At 29.3% G+C, this 26,114-nt stretch overlaps 1 protein-coding gene across 2 annotated transcripts in view; it reads left to right on the top strand.

Moving 5' to 3' along the window:
* LOC105833362 (protein kinase C, brain isozyme) overlaps window positions 1–26,114 on the top strand; it is a 96,400-nt gene that overhangs the window by 62,765 nt on the left and 7,521 nt on the right. Inside the window, exons 4-8 of one of the 2 annotated variants that reach the window (XM_012675057.3) lie at window positions 9,857–9,965; window positions 19,772–19,900; window positions 23,756–23,909; window positions 24,929–25,157; window positions 25,750–25,881. In XM_012675057.3, the coding sequence (XP_012530511.1) occupies window positions 9,857–9,965; window positions 19,772–19,900; window positions 23,756–23,909; window positions 24,929–25,157; window positions 25,750–25,881 (753 nt within the window). Of the gene's footprint in view, window positions 1–1,925; window positions 2,613–9,856; window positions 9,966–19,771; window positions 19,901–23,755; window positions 23,910–24,928; window positions 25,158–25,749; window positions 25,882–26,114 lie in introns of those variants that run through there. The other variant, XM_036283252.1, reaches the window with a different exon arrangement.

Here is a 26,114-nt window from a genome sequence, read left to right as displayed (position 1 = left end):
ATGTGTATGTATACAATATCAGCTTTATTGAATATAGTATCGGCGCATTAACGTTTCACAATATATGATATTACCTTGCAAATCTATCTGACAATGCACATATCTGAATCGAATCTTTAGAATCTAAATTTTTCATCTAGAAGAAAGAAAATTTAATCTTTTATAAGTTATTTTCGCATAATTATAGACAGTTCAGACACTTTTTGGTAATACTTGAATGGAGCAATTTATAAATTTTAACAATAGCTAAAACATTCACGTTTATGAAAACTAAATAATGTGACATTAAACTGTTTATAATTCTATTGAATATAAATATTTTTGCACTATTGTTATATAAAATTTATTTATTACAGTTTCATAGAAAATTAAGAAACTTATTAATTATATTATTTGCTCACGTTATAATTTATTTCTGCTTATCATATTGTATACATATAATGTATGTATATAGATACTTAAAAATAAAAACAGGAATAAACAATTTGATGTTAAGTGTAGATTCAGTCTAGTAAAGAGCAACACCTGTAAGTGATTATAATGTGTAAGTACTTTAGTTATCACGGTGACAATTTTTCATCCTTTACTGTGTTGCTGCTGATTAAGAAGAACGGCGATATCACTCTCCGTTTGACGGTGCTTCGGTTGGACAGTCGCGTAATTTCTAATGACAGTGTGGTTACGAATAATGAGCTCTGAGGAACGGACTAATCGAGTTTGCGCTTCGACCGACGAAACCTCACGCCTCTCGGCGAAGCGAAGGTACCCGTTTCCGCAGTGACCAAAAGCGCCGGAAGGCTTAATGCACCGGTTGCATGCCGGATTCGCGACAATCGCTAAATTCCGCGAAACTTCCTGTGCGAGCTTGTTTCGATTTCCACTATATTTACCCTCGAATGTTATTTAGGAAGCAGCGATAGTAGTCGGTTTCGAAAAGTTGTCGAACGCTGGTTGCCAGCTGCAGTTTGATATTTGGATTTAAGCATTATCGCGTAACTTTGTATTATGTATCGCAATTTTGAAAATACTGTTGATATTTTAAATTACTGTCAGTCTTAAACGCGATGTTTGACCATTAATGTAATATGATAACTAATGAAAAATAAAAAAAACATATGTTTTATCGCCCAACTTTAAAGAGTTTGCAGACATATTACGACATTTTTAAAGTAGTACTTTACTTCCATTTCGCAAGAATAAACTAGATTAGAAAACTTCTTATGGAGAAACATTTTTAAAGCTTGAGCAAGAGTTTAACTGACTTGGAAAGATTAATATTTTCAATTTGAAAAACGATGTTTCGTTTTATTAAAGTTTATTTTAACGTAATTATAACATCTAATCTTTCTATTTCGAGGAACATTCCTTATTCTTACCGACTTAAACTTTTCGCAACAACGAACTAGTACGTAAGAACTATACTTATTTACGAGGTAAACATCGAGCATTATGTTTTACAGTAAAACATTTACAGAATGTAATTATATAAAGTATCATGTAAATATATACTAATAATGTTTTATAGTTATATTGTAATTGCAATACATTTTGCAAAAAAAGAAAAGAAATATATACATATAATTAATGATCTTTAATTACTTTTTTAAAGTCTTATTTTCTACTTACATTATTGTTATAAATTAACAAACTTATTTATCATTTTGATTGCCATACACGTATTTCTACAATGTTCCAGTCATACAATTGTTATGATTTTATTAATTTACTTATTAAAAAATGAGATGGTACTAAGTATTTAAAACTAAATTTTAAAATATATAGATAAAATTTATTAAAAACAAAATGATTTAATTTTTCGCTAATATTTGTTTTAATCACAGAAAAATTATTATTTAATTTACTATTGAGGTAGTTTTATTTATTTTTCATCTGAAATTATTTTATTAAATATATGATATAAATTATATGTATATCATATATTTAATATATAAATTTTTTAATAGTTTATTTTATTAATTTGACTTTGTATGTGCAAATTTTATTTTATAAACCGCGGTTTTATCGATTTTAAGCTTCTTAAAACTCAACGCCGATATCAGCTTGCCAATCAAATATTAAATTAAGAAAACTAGATGAATAAATGATATCTCATTCATTGAAAACTTTTTAAAATATAAATTCTGAGTTTTTCAAATATATTCGAGGGATGGATTAATGTTTGATTGTAAAGATGTGTAAAGATTAATCTTTGAAGCAGTTTGGTGTTCAATTTCGAAGATCATCTTATGGTAAATTTAATTAATTGATTCCGGAAATTCCTTATTTAGTACTATTTTAAATTTTATTAAATTAAATGATGGTTATTCAGTTTCGAACATATCATGTTATACCTAAACATTTTGGGAAATCCAGCGATCTATGGCCGATTTGCTCTTACTATGTATCCACAATTCCTTTCCTCTTTATCATCATCATTATCTTCATCATTAAATCCGAGAATCTGCGTGTGTGTGCACGGTGTAATGGTGTAATAACGCAGGACACGCGGACGAAGCATCAATTCAAGGTACACACCTACAACAGCCCTACCTTCTGTGACCACTGCGGTAGTCTTCTCTATGGTGTCATCCACCAGGGCATGAAGTGCCAAGGTATCATATGATGAACAAAAAAAAAAATAAAACCAACTACACGAAAAGTCAAGCGATACTCGAACACGCAATTTACTCAGAGAGACTCAGTTCTCTCAGAAAACACAATCATCCAATGAGGATGGTACATGTCATATGCGCATACACACACACACACACACACACACACACACACACACACACACACACACACACACACACACACACACACACACACACACACACACACACACACACACACACACACACACACACACACACACACACACACACACACACATCGTTGTACAGTACACTACTTATATGTTTTTCTTTCTGTTTTCTTGGCCCAGCGTGGTGTTGCTTTGTCTTCGTATTATACTCCTGTATAGTGTTTCTTGGTTTATCTCTTGCTCTTTTCTCTTTGTAAATAATACTCGCTGTAAATATTGTATAGCATTTCTATTCCGTATCTTCGTTCACCGTCACAGGTGAATGTTAGAGATCCGATTAATCGCGTTAACAACGATCGCATATGAACGCCGCAGCGAATGATTGCCTTCCCTGTTCGCTCGCGTTCCGCCATACCTGCTAATGCGATTAGCGGCGCTTTTAATTATGTATATGGTACATATACTTCGACGTTGATTTTGCACTGACATTGTACACTCTATTAGGTGGCTTTTGTGCGCATCAACTGCGTCTCCTCTGGCAGCAGGAACGCGATTCACACGTGGCTGCGCGTGTGTGTGCGCGCGTGTGACGTGCCATGTGTGGGTTATTACATGCATAACAATTATGCATTGTGGAAGGAATGTTATCACAATGAATTTTGTGGCAAGAAAGGGCAAGAAGAAAAGGAGAGGACTTTTGCACGAATATAATTATGAATAGAGAAATGTCGCCAATATTGACATAGGCCTCCCAAAGTGGCACTTTCTTATTTCTTAAAAACTAAACATTGCACTATATTAATACTGATAGAAACATGATCTGCTCATGTTTCTATCAGTATTAATATAGTGCAATGTTTAGTTTTTAAGAAATAAGTTTTTAAGAAATAAAGTCTATTCGATCCGAATCTAATTCAATCTGAATGCTAATATAATTGTGCTGTTATACATATTGCTTATGTTGCGAAAATATTAATTATTACAAAATATGAAATAACTGATGAAAATATTATCTGATAGAAGACACTTTCTAGTTTTCATTTATATTTTCAAAGTTTTACTTTCAGTTTTATATTAAGAAATATCCAAAAACGAAATATATTCGTGATCTTTCTTTACATAAAATTGAACGAAGAGACAAGAAAAGACATTAAACAAAGGAATGAAGAGCTGAACACTGACGAAAATGTGACTTTCGCGTTTTATACTATTTCACTTTCATTCTCTTCTTGTCCTTTATCAGAGAGTGCACCTTACCAATCTTTTACACGTATTCTCTTTTTATTACTTTCATCGAATATCGCGCGCGTAAAACAACCCTTTGTGTTTAATATATTTTCGTATAATAATCGACATACTTATTTGAGACGTATATATCTACATTTGCGCTCGACTCGAGAAGTTAGTGCTTCAAAAGGATGCTCTTCATCGATAATTGGATAAACTCGCCTTTGAGTATTTAGGTTCGTAAATCAGGTGTTCTGAATATAAAATAAAAAAAGAGAAAAAAGGAAGCTCGCTTTGACAATTAATTTACGAGCTGTCTATGTCAAAATTTTACGTCAAAAGCGTATTTAGTCACCAAAATGTCGAGTGCGAGTTATATCTCTCTTTTTACGAAGTTTCTTCTCCAATTAAAATTGTAAATAATCCTTGTACAGTTATAGTGTAGAAAAAAAAAAGATTATTCCGATAAGACTGTCGGTTTGCCGATGTATAACGACTAAGTTTGCATCTATAATAAGATATGTGTAATCGTTGCGTGTGATTTGTTCATGATCTGTGTAAATGTGTGCGTGTTTGTATTTATACGCGCGTGTGTACGTGTGTGCATGTTGAATGACATAAAACAATTCAACATTTGTTTTTTAAGGAGGAAGATAACTAGAAGCTAAATTTTACGAGTAGATTATAAGTATTTTAATGATCGAGTTTTAAGTCGATGTAATGTTTATGAAAAGAATCAAAGTTCTAAAGAAATCGAAAGGAAGCCTTTTTACTTAAATAATTATACAAATGTTAATGGAAGTAATATTGCAAAGATTTTTCAAGGGTTTAAAAAAAATGTATTTATAAAATGATACGAAATGGTTTCTAGCTGCTTTTCTTCTTCGTGCTTTTCTTAGGCACATATACATAGATTGATGGTCTTCTTACTATTCTGTGTCTTTTTCACTGAATTTCTGCCGTTGCACCATAACCGCACAAAAGTCGTGCACTTTTCCGCTGTATTTTCTTGATGTAATTTTCTCGATGTGATTCTTCAATGTATTTCCACAAGTCGTTGACGTCATTCTTATCTTCATATCTTTTTTTCTTTTTTCTCTCACGCTCTTTGTATATATATTTCCTAAGTCCTAAACACGATGTTTTTCGTGTATTTCACAATTTGTTTAAGTTTATGCTCTTTGAAGCCCTTTATTTCTTTGACAGTCCCGCGGAATATTCCGCGTCTTCTTAATGTGCGTGCGCCTTTGACTAATTTATCGATTTCTCCATATTATCTACGATTTATTAACAATTTAATTTCAGATTTGCTCATTACTTGGTCATGATATTTTTGATTGCTCGTTCATAACAGAAGTTTGCGACGATTTTTCAGGCTATTTTCCTAAATTCTCTCGAGAGAATTTCACCAGTTTGAAACAGTCTAATATTTACGAATTTAATTTGTCTTTTGCTTGAGAAAAATTGTTTTATATTTTTCTTTCGCACTAAAAAATATTAAGAAAATATAAAATAATAGCAAATTGACATAGTAGAGTCTTTTATATTTTTAACCTATAGTTTAGAATTAATTCTTTGATTGAAAATTTTTTTTATTTTTATGATCTTCAGTACATTTTGTGAGAGTTTTAAAAGCGCTAAAATTTATCAAAGGATTATATGGAATTCATTTAAAATGGAAGGATCATATATTGTTTAATAAATTCCCTCTTTTATGAAAGATAGCTGTATTATCATATAATTGCTAATAGCTCAATTGAATTTATGTAAATGTGATTCACGAATTGGATTTTATTAGTTGGAAATGTAATGCACAATTTGAAGCAAAGACATTAAAAGACATAAAGTGCATAATATTATATGTAAGATTAAACATTTCCAATGTACGTGAATGATAAATGAAAAATTATAATGGGTATTTCATATTGCTAGCTTTTCTCTTATAGATTATCTCACGAGATTCGCTTTTATGCTCCTCGAGCACGTTTATCATTTCTTCGTCATATTGAGCAAAGCCATCATGTTCCGCTAATTTTTTCGCGACAATCAACGACACGCGAGCGGCAATTTTGCACGCCACCGATGCAGCGATAAAAACAGCACGATTAATCTGACCTTTAAGAGGCGCGAGCTTAAAGAAGTATTTAAGTATGGTAGCGATTGTTCAATTAAATCCGATTAGCATAAACATGACAATCGTACATTCGATCATTCAATCTTCGTCGTTTAACAATTTGTCGCATAAAAATGAGATAAAAAAGGAAATAGGCGCAAGAAAGAGTGAATGGATTTTTTTGACACAAATTCGAAAATGTATATGAATGTGCCATCTAGTTTTTTCATTTTTGACTTGCTAGATCTTTTGATTTTTAGCTACATTTAGTTCGTATTGTCGTTCTTATTGTCATCGACGAGAGAAAAATGAACAATGGTTTTTTTAAACCAGGTTTCGTATTTTCGCGGTCGGGGTTCTAAGATTGCCGAAAATGTTGCGATTGGATTATTCATTTCTGTTATAAAAATTCATTGTTCCTGTCAGCGTTGTTGATTCAATTTTTCCATTAGTTTCAGATAATTTTTATCGTGTAGGAAATTGATATTTAAGACATGCAAGTATTTTTATGTTTTTACGTAAACAATGCGTCTTAAAGGACAACGGGATGGATAAGTAGTGACGTCTGTCGTATTTTTATCTATAAATTATTCATAAAGAAATATAAATATAAGGAATAAGTTTGCATAGATTTGAGTGAGTGAGCGAGAAAGAGAGAGAGAGAGAAAGAGAGAGAGAAAGAGAGAGAGAGAGAGAGAGAGAGAGAAAGAATCATATTTATGAAAGATTATTGTTAAAGATTTATGTAAAAGAATAGGTATTATAAAAATACAGTTCATTATTTTTGGTATTTTAAATTTACGCAGAATTCTATTTGCTAGATTTGAAAAGAAGTAATTTGTGCAACTTTAAACGAAAGAGATCAATTAAGAAGTACAAAACTTCTTAATGAAGTTAGGAAACAGTTATAGTACGTTATTCTTGCTTGTATAATCTAATTTTGAGATTTATAATTTTTAAATGCCAGGACCGGGTTCTGTATTTTATTTTTATTTAGTTATATACTTTTATTTTATATCAATTTTAATGTTTATTAGGATAGTTCAAATATTCGGTTTTATTGATTTATGTTGCGCAAGATAATCCGAATTACAGAAATTTCATGAAACTTATACACTTCTTTCGTTAATAAATTTATTTTCGGATCAAAAATAGCAAGCGAAGAAAATGCAGCTCTAACGAAGCCCAGGTGCATTTAGATGATATTCGTGTCAAATGCATCGTAAGGCTGTGACAAAGGTCTACTCTTTTACGGGAAATGCCGGTAAAGGATTTTCTTGAAAGACGAGCTGGTACCCAGGATGCGAGGAGGAAAAGGGAAGCGCAAAAGCTGGCAAGGAAATTAATTAAACGTGGTTGAGTTTGGTCCGAAAGAAAAGGTTGGAAAACGGAAGTGAAAGGCCTGACGTTGCGCAAAGGTTCTTTGTGCATCTCTTTGTGAGAAAGAGAAAACTCTCTTTAAAGAAACATCCGTATAGTTGCCATTAAATTAAAATTTTATAGGCATTAATTTGAAGAATTTAGTAACTTACAAGATCTTGTATATCTTAGATAATAGATATTTATTCGTGCTATTTCCACATCGCGAAGGAGGTAATAAAAAATTTTATTATTTGGTGTATATTATCGTAAGAAAGTTTCCAGACATTCAAGATACAATGAACGAAAAGTCCAATTAATAGAAATCCTTATGGCTAGTAGTCAAAACAAAAACAAGACAATATTTTCTTGATATAACTAAACTAAATAGACAGAAAATACATTAAATTAGATTTTTTAAATATTATATCTTTTTATAAAAAAATCACAGAAAGTGATATATTACAATTTTGAGAAAAGCACAGTTTTATGTATATACTTACTTAAAAAAATCTTCTGTATTTATTTTATTACTTTGATAGAGAAATCAATAGAAATAAACACAAAACAATTGTAATTAATTTAAAAGGCACACTATTAACCTAGAATTGGAATACAGAAGAAATTTTTTGAGTGACCTATTTTAAATGTGTCGTAATCTCAAATAATTGCTCACGTAGTAGGTGCACATTTTTCCATGAATAGTAAATAACAAGCTAAAAAAGGCATAAAAATGACAATTATATGACAAAATACTTTTTATTTGCAATATGTTGCTAAATAAGACAAGTGTCCGGAAACTTTTTAACGGCAGTGTATATATTTTGAGATTCAAAAGCATTTCTATTTATCTTACGTATTAGAGTGGTGATCTTGGCGTGGAAAGTTGCACATCTAGTTTCTGTGTCAAAAATTCAGGTTTAAATCCATTTAGAACACATCAAATTTTTCAAATTAATCGCCACCTTTTGGAAGACAATGGTAAAATATCGAGAGTATATTTGCCAAGATTATTCTATATATATTTTTTGAAGGCTACACTAAGAAAAGATGGCATTGTATCAGGCCCAAAGGATTAAAGTTATGTATTAAGATCTAAGAAACTAGAGGCTATTATATGTATTGCGTGAAAATTTGGATGAAATTTCTAATCATGTTTAGTCGAAGTTTTACATATCTTATCGGACTAACAGGTATTGGTTACAGTTAACAGGTAACAGTGCATTTTTCCACTAACGTTCTTTTAAGAGCTGAGTGAAAGCCTTTCCTGCATCGGGTCCAAGAATAACGCCACTATTGACCATGCAGGCTCGATAATAACTGGTGATAGTCTGCCCACGTCGATATCTCGTGAAACTGATTTTTATAGTCTTTTATGCGAGGGAAAATATTCATAGTAACGACAAATTTCCAATCGACCGTCGTACACATCTCGAGTTGCGCGTAACCTTTCAAGAGTCCACAAGTAATGTTAGGGAATTTTCGTGTGACATTGTGTGCGTTATTCCGTTGTTTCAAGTTTTCTCACATAATTTCTTATCATAAAATTGCACTTTTCTTCGTGCAATTGGGAAAGTTGAAATTGTTTGTATACAATACATTTGATATAAGGAGTAAAGTTTTGGTGGATATATCTTGGTGTTCAATTGAACTTAACACGTTGAAGAATGCGATTGCATAACATTCCTCAAGATTGTGTATGATGATACTCTTTCGTTCATGAAGCATTTATGCTTTAATTATTTCTTTGGAATTACAGAATGATCTAATTTTCTGACTACAACACAAAACACAGGGACAATTTATTTTGTGCCACTTGTTGTCTGTATTGCGCCAGGTTCCGTTTGAGATACTTTTTTTTATTTGTCGAATTGCGAGCGGTAGATTTATTCCATGAACGAACAAAAAACATTTGCCTTACGTGTCAGAACTTTGCGCATACAGAACATCTGAATTTATAACCGTATCTACAATACGTATCGATACTTACAATGAATTAGACTCTGTGAAAGGAGTCCAGTTGCACCTGTGCGGCACACTCATTAACGACGTTCATCGTAATTGTATGCGCTACCTTGTCCTTAATGTTCATTATCACGTGAATCACGTGCACATATTTCCCTATTGTTGCTTCTGCTTCACCTCAGCTTTTGGGAAAAGATCGCAAAAAAAAAAAAAAAAAAAAAACAAAGGAAAATAAAAACAAGTCTAAGGTTTAAGAGGGAAAGGGGAAATAGAGAATGGGCTTAATATTTTTTCCCCTGGCTGGATTCCCCATTTTGGGAAGTTATTGATCGGCACACCGCCACCGTCCGTCTCGATTTCTCCGCCACACAGGATCAGACCGCAAATGAAGGACCGGGCTTCCCCGGGCCCCTATTTCTTGTTCCCAGGCGAGCCAAAAGCACAAATGGGAGGTTTTCACGTACCTGACGCCGACCTTCTGCGACCACTGCGGCTCGATGCTTCACGGTATCGCCCATCAGGGACTCAAGTGTTCAGGTAGTTAAAAAGTTAAGAAATCAAGTCGTGCCATGCGTCAGCGACACGTCAAACCCATCAGACGGTCAGATATCTCGCACATCAATCCCGCTCTGCCACCATTACCATTAATTCCCGTCATAGTTTCACAGGAATTTGACCATTTGGGTTACCCGAATATCTATCCCGCAGGAATGATCGATCTGACGGATAGGCTAAAATTTCGAATATTGATTTTAGCCCTGTAATATTAAATAGCGGATGTCCGCGATTTCCGTGTTACGTAATATAAATCCCATGTAAGAGATGCAATGAGATATGTAATTGATTCCATAGTTCATGAGTAAAGACGAAGGATGTTTGCATTATTGATAGTGAAAAAACTTACACGGTGAAAGAACAATTATGTTACGATTTCGCTGAAGCGTTTTAACGGATAGTAGATATTATTATTATGGAGGACAAAGCGAGAAATGCCGATAAAAAAGAATATCGAAAATCCATCGACGGTGCGAACGGGTAATTCGTTATACCGCTATTAATAGCTAACGTATCGATATCGCGCTTCATCTCGTTGCGCTCGTTTCGCGCACTTATTCGGAGACCCAGTTACTGGCTTTTCAGATCACGAGGCCGCACGAGGCGCGAGTAGTACAGAAAAATACTCTACGATTAAGTCCCCTTTGTTGCTTTTATCTTGTGGCGCGTTAAATCGCTTTAAAGTAATCGTGATTAATTTAGCGCGGTACGAAAAGAATAGAACTCCTAGTTCTTGCATTAATAGATCGTCGATTAGCTATCAACATTAACTTCTATTCAAAGGTTTAAAATTTTATTATATTGTGCGATATCACTTGCAAAGAAGAAAAATTATTTTCAATATGTAAAGTAAAACAGTAATAATAACTAGTATATTTTTTTTAATGGATTTATTTTTTATTGGATTTATTATTATTTTTTTATTTTTTTTTGTTGTATTATTTAAATTTATTTACTCATATTTCAATTAAAAAAAAATATATATATGTACGGGCTCTTATATTGAACAAATAACGAATAATAAAGAACGCTTATAGAGCCAAAGCTGGTTGTATTTTTTTTAGTAAAAACAGTTTAATAATTAATTGTACAAACGTTTCGGCGGCATTTGTTTTCGGCCATCTTCAGTGTACAAAACAATTAAATTTCTCCGTAGTTATGATATCAATCTAAATAGTTGATATAGTCGAAATTAATTATCCTTTCTTGAGATTCAGGTAAACATTAGAAATGTGACATCGAATCGCCTATATTTATAGTGATTATAGTCATTATAAAATGTCAACAAGAATCATTGTTATTAACCAAAAAACGACTCTCTCAGTCGTTGTGTGTGGGTATTGCTAAGGTTGGACTTGTATTAGACAATTTTTACTAAGCAAAATTCAACCAGGTTTGGAACTATAAGTGTTTTTTATTACTTATTTATTTATATATATAATATATGATTCGAGATTAAACTAAGTGATTTATGAGGCATTTTGTTTTTTTTTTATTAAAATGTAATTTCTTAAAAATGACAAATGTTGTGTTTTTTCTCAAACAATTTATTACCATAACACATTTTTTACAAACTTTTAAATTGTTAATTGTAAAAAAATAACGCGTTATTTTTATTTAAAAACGTGATAGATTTGATTATATATATATAAGAAAACATCAAATGAATTGAATATTCGCGCTGGAATAGAAGTTGGGTTGAACCTAGGTAGAAACCTGGTATCGACCTGAGAAGTAACAAATGCTCCTTGAATTTTCTTCGTCGTTTGTGAAACCCTCGGGAGAGACGAGCATCGGAAATATATGGATCAGGTGACTCAAAATTTCGTACCTCCAGCACTCGCATCTATATCGGACAGGTTCAGGTTCGTGTGTCCGGGGACCGTTTGTTCAACTATATCCGTCCCATCAGGCACTTTGTTCAAACTGACGAAGACCTCGAGGCATAGTTTTACGTTTACGACCCGATAACTTCCGGTCACTGATATTTAAGAAAATCTAACATAAATTTATATAATAAATCTTAGTAAAAAATTTGTAAAGAATTATAAGATGGAGAGAATTATTGAGTGCGTATTTATTGGTCGCATCTCATCAATATTTTATATTTTTACTTAATATAAGCACATCTGATGACAAAAAATTGAAATAAGTGAGAAACAAAATATAGTCTTTTAATCTGTTCTTTATAGCTATATTTCTGAACTAGTGCAATCAAGTTGGATTGAGAAAAAATATACTTGTCTTACTTTAACTAATTGCACCAGTTCAGCAGTGCAGCTATAAAGGACAAAACCTAACAGATTATATCTTGTTTGTTCTAATAACATTTTAAACAATCAGATATAGCTGTTATTAATTTTAATTAATTTTTGTAGTTAATAATGTAATTATGTAATTTTATATTAATTTTTTATATTTTTACAAATATTTTTATAATATTTACAATTATTATTATAAAGATTAAATTTTTATAAAATTTATCAAGTTTTTTAAATTGTATCGCCATACATTTTGTATTATATAAATGATATTAATATACTTAAAACTTATAAGTGATAACAATTGATACGGATAAAAAAAACTTTAATTGCAATGATAAACTTAAATTTTATTTTGATATCCTTATCTTTTTATTATTATTATTTATATTAATTCTCTGCACACACACACACATACACGCAACGCGCGCGGCCGCGATTCAACAAGAATAATCTAGTGAACTTAATTTCTTTGAAAAACTAAGAGCATATTGTAATTAATTATATATATAGATATAATATATAATTTTGAAAAAATAAATATACATAAAAAATGAACACAGTCATATAATTACTTAGAGATATTAAATTATATGATATTAAAGTATATATAAGTTATTAAAAATTTTTTATATTTTTAAAAGTTATTAAAATTAATTCACAGATATCGTTCTCAAATGTTTTGAGAAAAAAAATTATGTACGCACAAAGGAATCATTAAATATTTGATCTTTTCTTTGATGGATTATTAATAGATTAAGTACTATAATTTTTTACTTATGATTACCTCGACTTAAAAATTTTCGGACTTATATCTGACAGTTATTGACTAAAAATTAATTAACAGTAGATTATAATGAAGTTATAGTTGTTAATTAGTGATCTAAATTAAATATTAATTTTATAATATATATTTTGTATAAATATTATTATAATTTATAAATTATAATTTATATAATACTAAATTATAAAGTTATGTTTTTAAAAAGGCATACTATATTGCTTTTTAATTACTTGTTGAAGTTAATCTGTGTCCTAAATATTAATATTGTAATAAATACTAAAAATTATAATCTTTAAAAGAATTTGTTTGGTTATTTTTTCTATAATATTTTTTATACATAGTGATTTATATAATTGTTTTTAGTAATAAAATAATTATTTTGCATAAATAATATTGTATTTATGTAAAATGAATAAATGTTATTTTCTGTCTAAAATGTTGATTTAGAATCAATTCGATTTATGACCGAAAAGTCGGAATAGAACTCCGTCACAAGTAGAAAAATACCTGTATTAGTCAATGATTCCTTACATTTTTAATTATTTTAGTTCATAAACTCATACTTTTAAAAGTGGTACATTTTAAGAAATTCACAGTTACAATTCAGACAACTGTTTGTATAAATCATACTTTTTACAGTAAAACATTTATAATTAATGACTTTATTATTAGTAAACGATATTAAACATTTTAATATCTAAAAACATAAAGTTATAATTTCCAACATTTATTTACGTACAAATCAGTATGAAATGGGAAATATAAAAAATAACTGAAGTGATAGATATTTGGCAATTCCCTTAATGAATTCTTTGAATATTTTTTTGACAAAATTTAGAAAATGTTTTCTCGGTGAAGGATGAAAATCATTACAATTTTATTTGTTCTTCTAAGTTTTTATGTATAATTTTTGTTTTTAAAAAATAATATTTTAATGTGTAAAAGTGTGTGTGCGCGCGGTGCGTATTATGCAACTTTTCTATATGGAACAAAGGGATTATTCTACCCAGAATAATTATGTGACAGTGACACTCATATGTCAGTGACAGTGACGCTGCTCTCTATTTTCGCGAGTTTCTTTTTAGTTTCTCGTTTTTGCGATTGCGATCTTTGCGCTGTGGAAAATTGAATAAATTTCACGAAATTATTTAATTAGCATCTCAAGATAATAATGCATATATTACTTAACTTTATAATTAGAAAATGTTTTTTTTGTTACTTTTATCGTGTTTGAGTCATTTTAAAATTGTGATGTAAGTATATTTATTTATACAAATAATATCATGATCGGTGCCAAACTTTGATAAAATTGTAGGAATTATATACGTTTAACCAATGGAAGAGTTGCTTGAGTTTGATTTATAGAAACAGTCAATTTGATTATAGAAACTTAATTATGGAATACGAGCACGGAAACTCTCAACGAATCGTCAATTGTTTTTATCACTAATTTTGTTAACAGAAACTATTCAACAGTCAATAAGAAAATAAGAGACATTTATAATAAATATGACAGAAAATATATTATATAATATTATGTAATGTATTTACTCTGTGTGTGTGTGTGTGTGTGTGTGTATGTGTGTGTGTGAGATTATGTATTTATGTAAAATTATATATTTTACATGAGAGTAAATTATGCCTTTCAAATTTAACAAAAGTGAAATGTTAATAATAATTATCTTTTCACTCAATTATCCATTTTTACATTATTCCGATTGTGCAGATAGAGACATTGAAAAAAGGAATTAGATTTAAACGCTTTTTTGGAATAAAAAGAATGCAATTTTTGCTAAAATAATATTAAGTAAAAAATATATAATTATTTTATTATTAAAAAAAAAATTTTTTTTAATATTTTAAAATCTTATCGTTTTTAGCACTGATTAAGCAACAAGACGTGTCAATTTAAATTTAAAATCGTCCTTAAAAATACAGAACGCACGCGACCGTATATCGTTTATCACTGTATCTTTAAATGTCTAAAGAAGATCTCACTTTAAAAACCGGGATCCTTAACTTGAGTGTGGTTCGCTTTTTGCGCTTCGACATTCGCGCATATGGGTTTTACACAGACTTTAGATCGCGTAATCATCCTTCTCAATGCACTCGAAAGAAGCATCTCCGTTCCTCTCTTCTTGTCGTCGAGGAGACCACCTCACGTTCGGGAGCGTTTGCACCTCGCTATCTCATCGTCGCCTCTCGTCTTGCGAGCTCTGTGGAAAAGCTTCCGGATGACGAGACGCACGATTACACGCCGACTGGCATAGAAATCGTGTACCGGGCGACACTGACGTATTTCGCCATGAATTTTACACGCGGCGAGAGTGACACCGAAACTTATGTACCGGGCGTCGCAGCGATGCGATGAAATACGTGCCATTTGCGCGCTTTCTATAAGGAAAGATAAGAGGAATCATATCCATATCTCAACAGAAATTTTGCTTAGGAATATCCTTAAATGCATGCTACAGTTTTCATACGATCGCTTAATTGTAATGAAAAATTGTAATGAAAAATACAATCAATTGCATCCACCCCTATGATTTAACGAGTATTACTTGGAAAATTATTTGTATTTGTTTAACAGTATAATAGAATATTTTAAAGTAATTTTTATTGGTTATACATATTGATACATATACATATACATATACATATATATATATATATATGTCTTTTGTAAATATATTTTAATTTTAATTTTGTACATTTTACTGTATTATCATATAACTGTACGACATATCATAAGCAAATTGGTCATTTGAAAAAATAACATAAGTCAATTTTTGACAAAATTGAGATTTTAGAGGATTCAGAATCAGAGAAGAGAGATCATTTTCTCTGAAAATTTATCTTTATGGTAGTTTTGGGACAAAATGGACTTCGAAGAATTTTGTTATATTTTTATGAAAATTTAATAAAATTTGATTAAACTTTACTATAATTACAATAAAATAACTTTTTGAAATTTATATTGTAACATGGTTTTGAAGATAAATTTAAAGAGGACTTTTTTCTGTGCACAATTTTCTTTAAATATCTCAATTTTGATAGGAATTGGCTTATGATGTTTTTCAAATGATCGATTCAAGTATCGTTTTGCTGCTGCACGCTGCTCGGTCTCCTTTTTGTTCTCGCCGTATGGATAACGCGCGGCGCGGCGATTGGTGTCTATCCTCGTTGACAAAGCGCGCGAGTAGAAACGTATTTTAATATATCACTCTTCATTCTTCGTCTATTCACTCGTCACTTATTCACACGGCGCTTTCTAACCCCACGTCATATATCTCATCGAGTGTCGAACATCCACTGATGCACTGTCATACGTACTTTTACCAGTATATTACATATGTGTATATATAAATATAAATTGTACACGTTACACTATTTAACGTAGCACTATTGGATATAGCAATTATTATTATAACTATTAAACTGACGTAATTAATGTAATATGAATTGCGATTGTACATACACTGACCGGTGCAAATGCCTATATATATAATATATCTATCTTTTTCTTTTTAATGTGAAAACATGTGAAAAGAGAAAGATATCGAGATACCTAGATATGTTTAGGCATTTGTGCCAGTCAGAGTATTGTACATACATACAATACATACGCAGGCATACAGTGAAATTCTTAATAAATGACTCTTAAGTACTAAATTAAATTTGTTACAAATTCCTAAATTTCTTTTGATTTCAATTTTAATGACTTTCTTTCTTTTGGTCTATAGAAATAATTTTCTTTGTACACAATAAAAAATTTTGTGTTAAGTTTTACGTATTTTACATATTTCAAACGATTTACTTAAATATTTCTGTTAATTTAAAATGAAATATGTTATTATAAAAAGTAACACAAATATGTAATATATATATTGACATATATTCATATATATATTGATGTATAAAAAATATATTGACATCATTTAAAAACAAATCATGCAAGCATATTTTTTCAGTAAAATTAACATTTCAAATGCACTTGATATGTACATTATATTTATCTTTAGAATTTACGTTTTAAAACTATTTTTATATGTTTTTTATTTATTTACCCATAAATTATGTTATTTTGACAGAAGGAATGTTGAATTGATTTAACGCAAAATACTTAAATAATACAATTGCATTATGTTAAATTAACATCTGTATGTTAATTTATGTTAACACGTACACTTTATTTATTTCAGATTTTTTAAAATTACATTAGCTTTAATTATTTATTTGTTTATTTAAATTATATTATCTTAATACTTATCTTAATAACAAAGAAATGTAAGAAATATAAGAATTGTAAGAAATGATAAATATCTATTTAATATAAAGTAATCAAATAGTACAATTATGTTATATTAAAATTTGAGATATGTTGAAAATTTAATACAAAAATTTGAGCAAGAATCGATTTTTGACAAATATTTTTTATTGTATAGGAAAATTTATAATAAAGTCATTATTTGGTTCAAGTTCTTAATTTTTAGTGCTAACTATTAAATTGGAATCCCTTGGTAATTAAATCTTGAATTAAAAGTTTGAAAAGATAAAGTCTTTAAGTTTAAGTGAATGAGTTTTCCTTATTTAGCTGTGTACACCAGCGGTGCTTAATTATTAGAGACTTACTTAGTGTTTTTTACTTGTTTTCTTTACCGTTTTCTTTTTTTCATTATTTTTTCTTGTAGCTTTTTCGAAAACTTATTCTGAAATAGTGAATATCTAAGAATTTAAAAAGATAATTTAAAAAAAGTTATAAAGAAGAATGTGTGATATTTTATAGCCTTTACACATAAATATAAAAATTTTACTGTATGTATGTATGTGTATTTGTTTACGCTGATGCACGATGTATGCATACATATGTATACTCATATATACACATGTACACACACAAACACACACACACACACACACACAAATAGTGCTGCCGTGCATGCATGTAAACTTTGATATCACCATTCACGTAGATTTACAATGTTCATTTATCAAATTCAAGTAATCGTATACTCTTTCCCTAGCAGATGTGAACCTCTGATTGCATACTATATGTTGAAACCACTTGCGTGATTATCATTCGTGTTACTCGCAGTAAGCTTTTCATTGACTTGCATTTGTACACAGCCATACACATCCACTATTTATTATTTGTATCGAACCTTTCATTACATTAGTAGAAAGATCTTTCCAAGTAGTGAGAGATTTTGTAGAATATTTTACATATGTACGCGTGGGAATGTAACATCGACAAGAAACGAGATTATACTCATAGTTTATTACAAAAAGTTCTTCTTTTTCTTTTCCTAATTCACAATCCCAAAATGATTTCACTTTTAGTGTTGAATAATTTTGATTTATAATAAATAAAATTAGGTAAATGGAATCGGAGAGCGAATCACATTTTTATAAGATCTCGTTTACCGATTTGCCGTATTTCAAGCTTTACTTTACGATCTTTTTCTTATATCGAGGAAACAGTTATTCTCATATTATATCGTCAACGTTTCCTCTGCTGTGACTTTTAAATTCGATTCACTCCGTTATTCCATATACTATTTTCATCAGTATAAAAAAGATTGAACGTTTTTTTTTATATTTTGGAATATGAATCATCTCTATGTTTAATTTTTAAGCATATCCGAGCGAATTATTTTGAAAGTGGCTTTAACGGAGATGACGCTATCATGCTAACATTGTAGCCAATGCAATGTTACAAATTGATATATTTTACACAAGAAAAATCTGTGTAGATTCCTGTGTATATCTGTGATTTTTATTGTAACGATTTTATTGTAACGAATAAACACAGAGATTATTTTTTATAGTGAAAGTTATAGCGGTCTTTATTTTATTGTGTACATTATAGAAAAGAAATGTAACACATTACACAAATAAAAATAAAAATAAATTTAATTAAATTTATTTAATTAAATTCAATAAATTATATAATTTTTAATAGAATTAATATAATATAAATTATGTGTTTTTATAAAAATTAGTATTTTTATTTCTAATTATAAAAATAAATTTTTATTAATGGAAGAACAGTAATATATTTTGTACTATTGTATTAGTATTACAATGTTACTAATAATAATAGTTTCTTTAAAAGTAAGTATACAATTATGTACTATTATGTATAGTTTTCGAAAAGTTTATTAGCGAATTATTATATCAATGCTTCTATAAATTTAACTTTAATTGTGAATTTACTTTTGCAAATTAATTACTATAAATAATTTTATTTATAAGTTGTAACTTTACTTTTATATAAATATATTTCTTTAAATTGCAAAATTACGTCCTTTAATTACTGTAATTTTACACGTAATTTTTTCATAATGTAGACGTCAACTTGTATATAATTTAAGAACGCGATTTTAAAGATTAATAATATTTAAATCATCTGTGTGTTTAGAACGTTATACACCACTTTCAAAATAAACTCATTTATTTTTGTAATTATAATTCATGAATCTCCCACGTGTATGTATGCGTAACAACAGCTGCGCTCAAAAACTTTAAGCTCTTAAGATATCGGAAACGATGTAACTGATTTAAGAATATTTGAAAAGGGCGAACGAGCAGCCCCGCGTAATTCGAGCAACAGCTGTGATTTCGTTGGTCGATTTGAAATTAATGACTTAACGAATCAATCTTTCCAACGGCAATATAGAGAGAAACAGAAATTATTAATGATGATTGATAATGATATAATTGATGATAATCTAATAATGTAGCATGCGACATGAACGTACACAAGAGGTGCGAGGAGAGCGTGCCAAATCTATGCGGATGCGATCACACCGAAAGACGTGGTCGTATACACCTGCACATCACAACATCCGGTAGCAAGCTCTCTATAGAAGGTAAGTTTAAAATTACGTCCTCTATTTTGCTTTGCTTTCATATATATATAAATTTACTTTCCTACTCTTATCGTTTTCGATTTCTTTTAAATCTATGAAAATTTCTCCCTTTCTTTCTCTTCCTTTCTCTCTTTTCTACTCTTTCACCTTCTTTTACGCTTCCCTATTTTTTCCTTCTTTTCTCTTTTGCGCGTGCGCTTTATAAAATTATGGAATTGTTTTAGTTTCACAGTTAGTTTAGTGTCATTATATTTTATACAATTAAAAAGTTTTTTATTAAAATATGTTTATTTGAAAAAGGAAACCTGTTAAATTATTCTCTCAGTAGTATCACATAATGAATATTTTGTTTCGACTCAAAGAATTAAATAAAAACGGAAAATATAAATAGGTAGTAAATATTTTTTACCAAAGTTTTACTTCTTTTTTTTTTAAATCGGTTTTTATAAAGTGTTAATTAATGCTTATAGTTTGTATATTTTTTGTATTCATTATATGTTTATAGAAAAATTATATAATATTTGTACAATAGATAATTTGACGACGAAAAGTTTTCTTGTTTTCTGAAAATTTAACTTTTTGAATTTGTTTGATTTTTGTATGAAAGCCTTTAATTATGTATATTTTGAATTATGTGTATTTTCATTATTTTGAAGTTATAATTTTTATTTTTTTATATTATACTAATAAAATTCTAAACAAATTTTTGTTTTTCTCTGTCCTACATTTTCTAATTAAAATGGATATTTAAATTTATAACTGCTATCAAAAGTTATGTCATGCTCATATGCCAATATTATTATATAATATTACGAATAATTAAGAATTAAAGATTAATTTTTTGATTATATAATTTATGATAGTATTTTAAGTATTAGCTTAGACGATAGCTTTTAAATATTATAATATAAAATTTTTTTTGTCTTCTGACACATAAAAAATTGTCTAAACCATCTAACACAAAGTATAATACTTTCTGTAATATTTTTTTATAGTATAAAAAAAGAGGAAAATTTAAAGCAATATGACAAAAAATAATCTTTTTACAATTTATGTGCAAGTAAAATAATGTTGAAAAATAATGTTTTACTTATTTATTATGCGAATATGGAATGCTGAGTTTTAATTTAATTAATGGACTATAATATTTAAAACTGTAGAAAGATTAGTTTAAATAACAAAACAGCGAGTGCCAAAATGCATTATTACATACATCATAATGTGTTTACGAAAATCATTTATACGCGATGAGGTCATTTCGTTATCCAGGAAGCATCGTTGTTTCCTTCTTTGCTGAAGATTTACCATAACGAATTGATTAGAAATGCATATTCGGATCGTCAATTGCAGCGAACTAATAGCCCGAAACGAATTTCTAACAAATAATTCGAGATAAAGATAGATGATGTGTAAAGGGGAAGGTGATCGTTAAACGGCGCGATATTAATAGCGCATTATTAGTGGCTCTTTAGAACTCTTTACGAATATTCTTGCTCGTTAAAATTAATTAGGAACCTTTCTTTTTTCAAACGTCTGATTTAATAAAGCCGTGCAGTGTCATCGAGGGTGATTATTTTAGATAGATTAAAGATGGCGTAACAATGTTAGAGCTGTTATTGGTCGTTACCTATGATCGCACGCGATATATCGAATCGTATAAGGGCCAGGTGAACACGGGCGTTATTATAAGGACGTATCGTAAGGACGTAATAGCCCCTGAATATCGTTACAACCTGAGAGCGTAATTATCCGTAGCCGACACTAACGCGCCGATATCCATCGCGCCATCCTTTAAATTCGCCACAGCTAGAATGCATTAAATATTTCATGTCTCTCGTCAAATCGGCTCACCGAAGGTACGTGATGCTATTACGAGAGAACCCTGGTAAATCTTAACCACAAATATCTCATTTCGTAGGTCGCAAGCGTAATATAACATTATATTTAATATATCTCCGTTTGAATATCTTAATTGATGTTCAAGTTACAGAAACTCTTGACAATAAATGTGAAAAGTCGTTAAATAGTGGCAGCTTTTGCGCGGCATCTTGGTTCTTAATCATATTTATGTCTAAAGAAAGAATAAAAGAAGAGCAAATACGTATTTATTAACGCTATTTATATTGAGCTATTTACATTGTACGTTGAATTATGCAGATTTAATATATACAGATATATATACACATTATATTTTAATAAAAAAAATAAGACATTTGCGTAACGTTTTACATTTTACATATCAATTAAAAGACATGCGCGATAGGCATACATAAGAATTGTGTGATTTATTTTGAAAATTATTAAATGTTTTTACATAATTTTATTAAATTAATGTAAAACTTTTCATGCAATTAAAGGTTATTTATAGAATTTTTTTAACGATATCTGGAAAAATATAAATATCACGATAACTATAAATTTAAATATATTTTCATCAAATTTTTCGTGCGCGCTCTGGTTTGTCGCGAATGAGTGCGAAAAATTCTAATTTAACCTAAGATAATCGACTAGTAATAAAAGCTTCGAGGTAAATGTATCTCTTTCCAGCTTTTTAAAAGAATTATTTCATTTAAATATAGATGAAAAATATCATAATGCTGCGTGTCTTTTATTCTATTTTGTGTGGCTTTTAATTACGAGAAGCGGAATTTTGCTACGGTTTTGATGGCGGTAGCGTGTGCTGCTCGCGAATAAAACAGAGGATAATATTTTTCACAATAGTTTTGAAATGTTACCGCGCTATTGCTGAAGTGATATTGCAAAACAATCTGCGCTGTTTATGCAACATTCCACACAGCATCGATTATTGCAGGAAGTTTTCAGAAAGGTTTTAATCTTTCATATTTTATGTGCAACAGTTTCTGTGTTTCTGAAAGGATTTTACAAAATTTTATACGAAATGTTGCGAGCAACAAAAATGTTTCTAAAATATATCATATTCAGTAAATTTGCAAATATATTTAAGCAAAATAAAAAATTAAAATAATTCGAAAATTATTGTATTATTATTAATAGATTACGTAATACTTTGCAATAAATTCCTGGGATTTGCGCGCGATATTATCTTGCAACATATTGCAACACCTAAGTCGCATGATAAACATTACGGAGGAACGCGTATCTATCTCGAAACTCTTATCATCTGTCGATTATCTTGAAAATTAGATTTCTTCGAACTTATTCGCGGCGAGCCCAAATGGGTTACTTGGATATTACCGCTATATCCTCGAGGTTTAATTAAAATTAGCGATAAAACGGATTAGAGATTTCTTCATACAAAACAAAACGCGAATTTCTTCCTCTTAATTACATTCTTTTTAGCCACGCGCACATTTTATTTTTAGTAGAATATTTAATTATATATTATAAAATGCCAGACGTATAAAATATATAATAGCGATTATATTAATGACTTTTAGACAGTTTATATAAGAAAAATTATGTGATCTTTAAAAAGAAATTGTTTAAAAAAGAAGTTTAAGAAGGAATAAAAAAATTTAAGCATATATATATATTTGAAATAGTTTGAGTATATTAATATAATATAATATGAATTAAGTTAAGGTTTAAACAAACATTATGAATAATAAAACAAAGGAATAATAATGACAAAAGTGAAGACTGATAAATTATAAGTATTAGTTGCAAAGGTTATAGTTAATATTTGATACTTTTTGTTCACTTTACAATTTGTTCGCGACATGTGTTCATGAGAATTCTGTTAACAATCGATTTTCTCATTTGAAGTACTCTGTACGTAAAACTCGTTTTCTGGATGAGTGCATACTCCGAAGCTATTGCGCACCTTCCTATTCATGAATTCTTTTTGAAATATCTCGATTTATTCATTCACAGTGCGAGAAGGACGAAATCTTATTCCGATGGATCCGAATGGGCTATCAGATCCCTATGTTAAGCTGAAGCTAATCCCGGATTCAGACAACGTGAAGAAGAAAACAAAGACAATCAAGTCGTGCTTAAATCCAGAATGGAACGAGACAATCATCTTGTAAGTCGTTTTTTTTAACGCTAATCGAGAACCGAATTCATCTATCGGATAATTAAATTTTTATTCTCGAGAATTAAAATATTCTCCTAACAATGTACTTCATTTCGATATGTTTCTTTCTAATCGTGAGCTTGAGCGTTACTTAATTTAAAATATAATAAATATGTTGCTATTTATTTATTGAATTATTATATAAAGTCATGAACTAAAGTGAATTTTAACAGGATATCTTTTGAATTATAAAACTACGCGAAAGTAAGAAATAGATATTTATAGTGCGTGCAACTTGTTTTAAACTTTACAAAGACATTCTATATTATTAAGATTGATAAACTAAATAGTAGATTTTCAAACAAATGGTAAATAATTTCTATATATTAAGCTCTCTATTTTACAACAAATCACAAAATCATTGAAGTAGAAAAGAACATCTTGAAATTGAATTAAAGGAGATTGCAAGGATTGTCTTTGTAAGATAAGGTAGCGCTCAGCAATTTGGATTTTACATAGTTCGAAAGTTAAATTTAATATATATTGCATGTCCCAAACCGTCTACTCAAATTTTTGTGTTAATTTAATACAAGATGAATATGTTAGAAAGTGATAAATATTATACATATTATATTATACATAAATATACAAAAAATTAATATAAAAAGGTAACACTTTGACACAATTTGGAAAGAGTGAGAAAATATACTTTTTTAGTAAAATTAACATTTACACTATGTTGACACGTACATTTTAGTCATTAATCTTAGAATTGATGTTTTAAAACTACATTATTTTTGTGTTATCTGTTTACCTACCCATAAATTGTGTTATTTTAACACAATAACTAAAAAATGTTGAATTATCAAATTATTGTTTGAAATATTCAAATAACATAATCACATTATATTAAATTAACTTGGATACTTTAAGACTTTAAGACTTTAACACAAAAAATTTTCTTTGTTAAAACCAGACAAAGATTGGTTTTAACAAGTGCCAAAATGTTTTTCATTATGTATTATTAGCGACCTCAAACCTGAGGATAAAGATAGGCGGCTGTTGATCGAGGTATGGGATTGGGATCGAACATCCAGAAACGACTTTATGGGATCTCTATCTTTTGGCATATCGGAGCTTCTTAAAGCGCCCGCAAGTGGGTGGTTTAAGCTTCTCACTCAAGAGGAGGGAGAGTTCTACAATGTACCTGTTCCTGAAGAAGGCGTCGACCTCGTTGAGCTTAAAACTAAAATGCGGGTATTTATTTGCTGGACAATTTATCATTTGTTATTTGTTTTAAAAAATTGTATTATTATTAAATTTAATATTTAATACATTAATTAAGATAACTAAATTAATGAAAGGATGTTTTAAAGTAATAAGTTGGATATTTGATCAATACGTGAATAACATGATAAGAAATATCACTTTTTGGTCAAAGCGGATTTTGATAATGTGTTTTTTAATGTTAATAATTTTATAAACTTAATTTTTTATATCAATTTTTGAATATACTTTTCAATTTTGTAAAAAAAACGTGTCGATATGATTATTGGACTTGAAATGTCGCAATTGTAAACTGAAATTAGAAATAATATTTCAAATTGATTTGATCGTCAAATTTGGTAATAATGTTACCTACAAGCATTTTAAATATTTTAAAATAATTGTTGAGTTAAGAATGGCTAAATTACACTTTTGATAAAAATAACTAGATGATTTTAAATAACATTTAGAATGTTTAAAAATGTTTGAAATTTAAAAATTGTTTTTTAATTTACGTTTTAAATAATGATAAATACTTCTGAAATAACTTATAACGTGAATATTTTTTGCTAATTTTATTTAGAAAACTTCGGTGACGAAAAAGACACATACGGCACAGGATAAGGATGTACCACACAACATGGGAAAGAGTGATCTGATACGAGCTAGCGATTTTCATTTCTTAATGGTACTTGGTAAAGGCAGCTTTGGCAAGGTAAGTTTTAATAATCTTAAGAGCTTGCAAACAACTGCATTTTGATGGAATTATTAATATATTCTATAATACTTATTACAATAATTATATTAAAGTAGCAGATCTTGCTACTGACTGATTTTTCTTCAATTCAAATATTTATGTATTTCAGTCAAATATATAAATACTTGAATTAAAGTTCAAATATTTTATGTATTTAAGTTAAATAAATAAATACTTGAACTGAAAACATT

Source organism: Monomorium pharaonis, chromosome 2 (genome assembly GCF_013373865.1).
Source record: "Monomorium pharaonis isolate MP-MQ-018 chromosome 2, ASM1337386v2, whole genome shotgun sequence".
Classification (NCBI taxonomy): Eukaryota; Metazoa; Arthropoda; class Insecta; order Hymenoptera; family Formicidae; genus Monomorium; species Monomorium pharaonis.
Note: the sequence above shows the minus strand (reverse complement) of the source record. Positions and strands in the feature narration are given on the sequence as shown.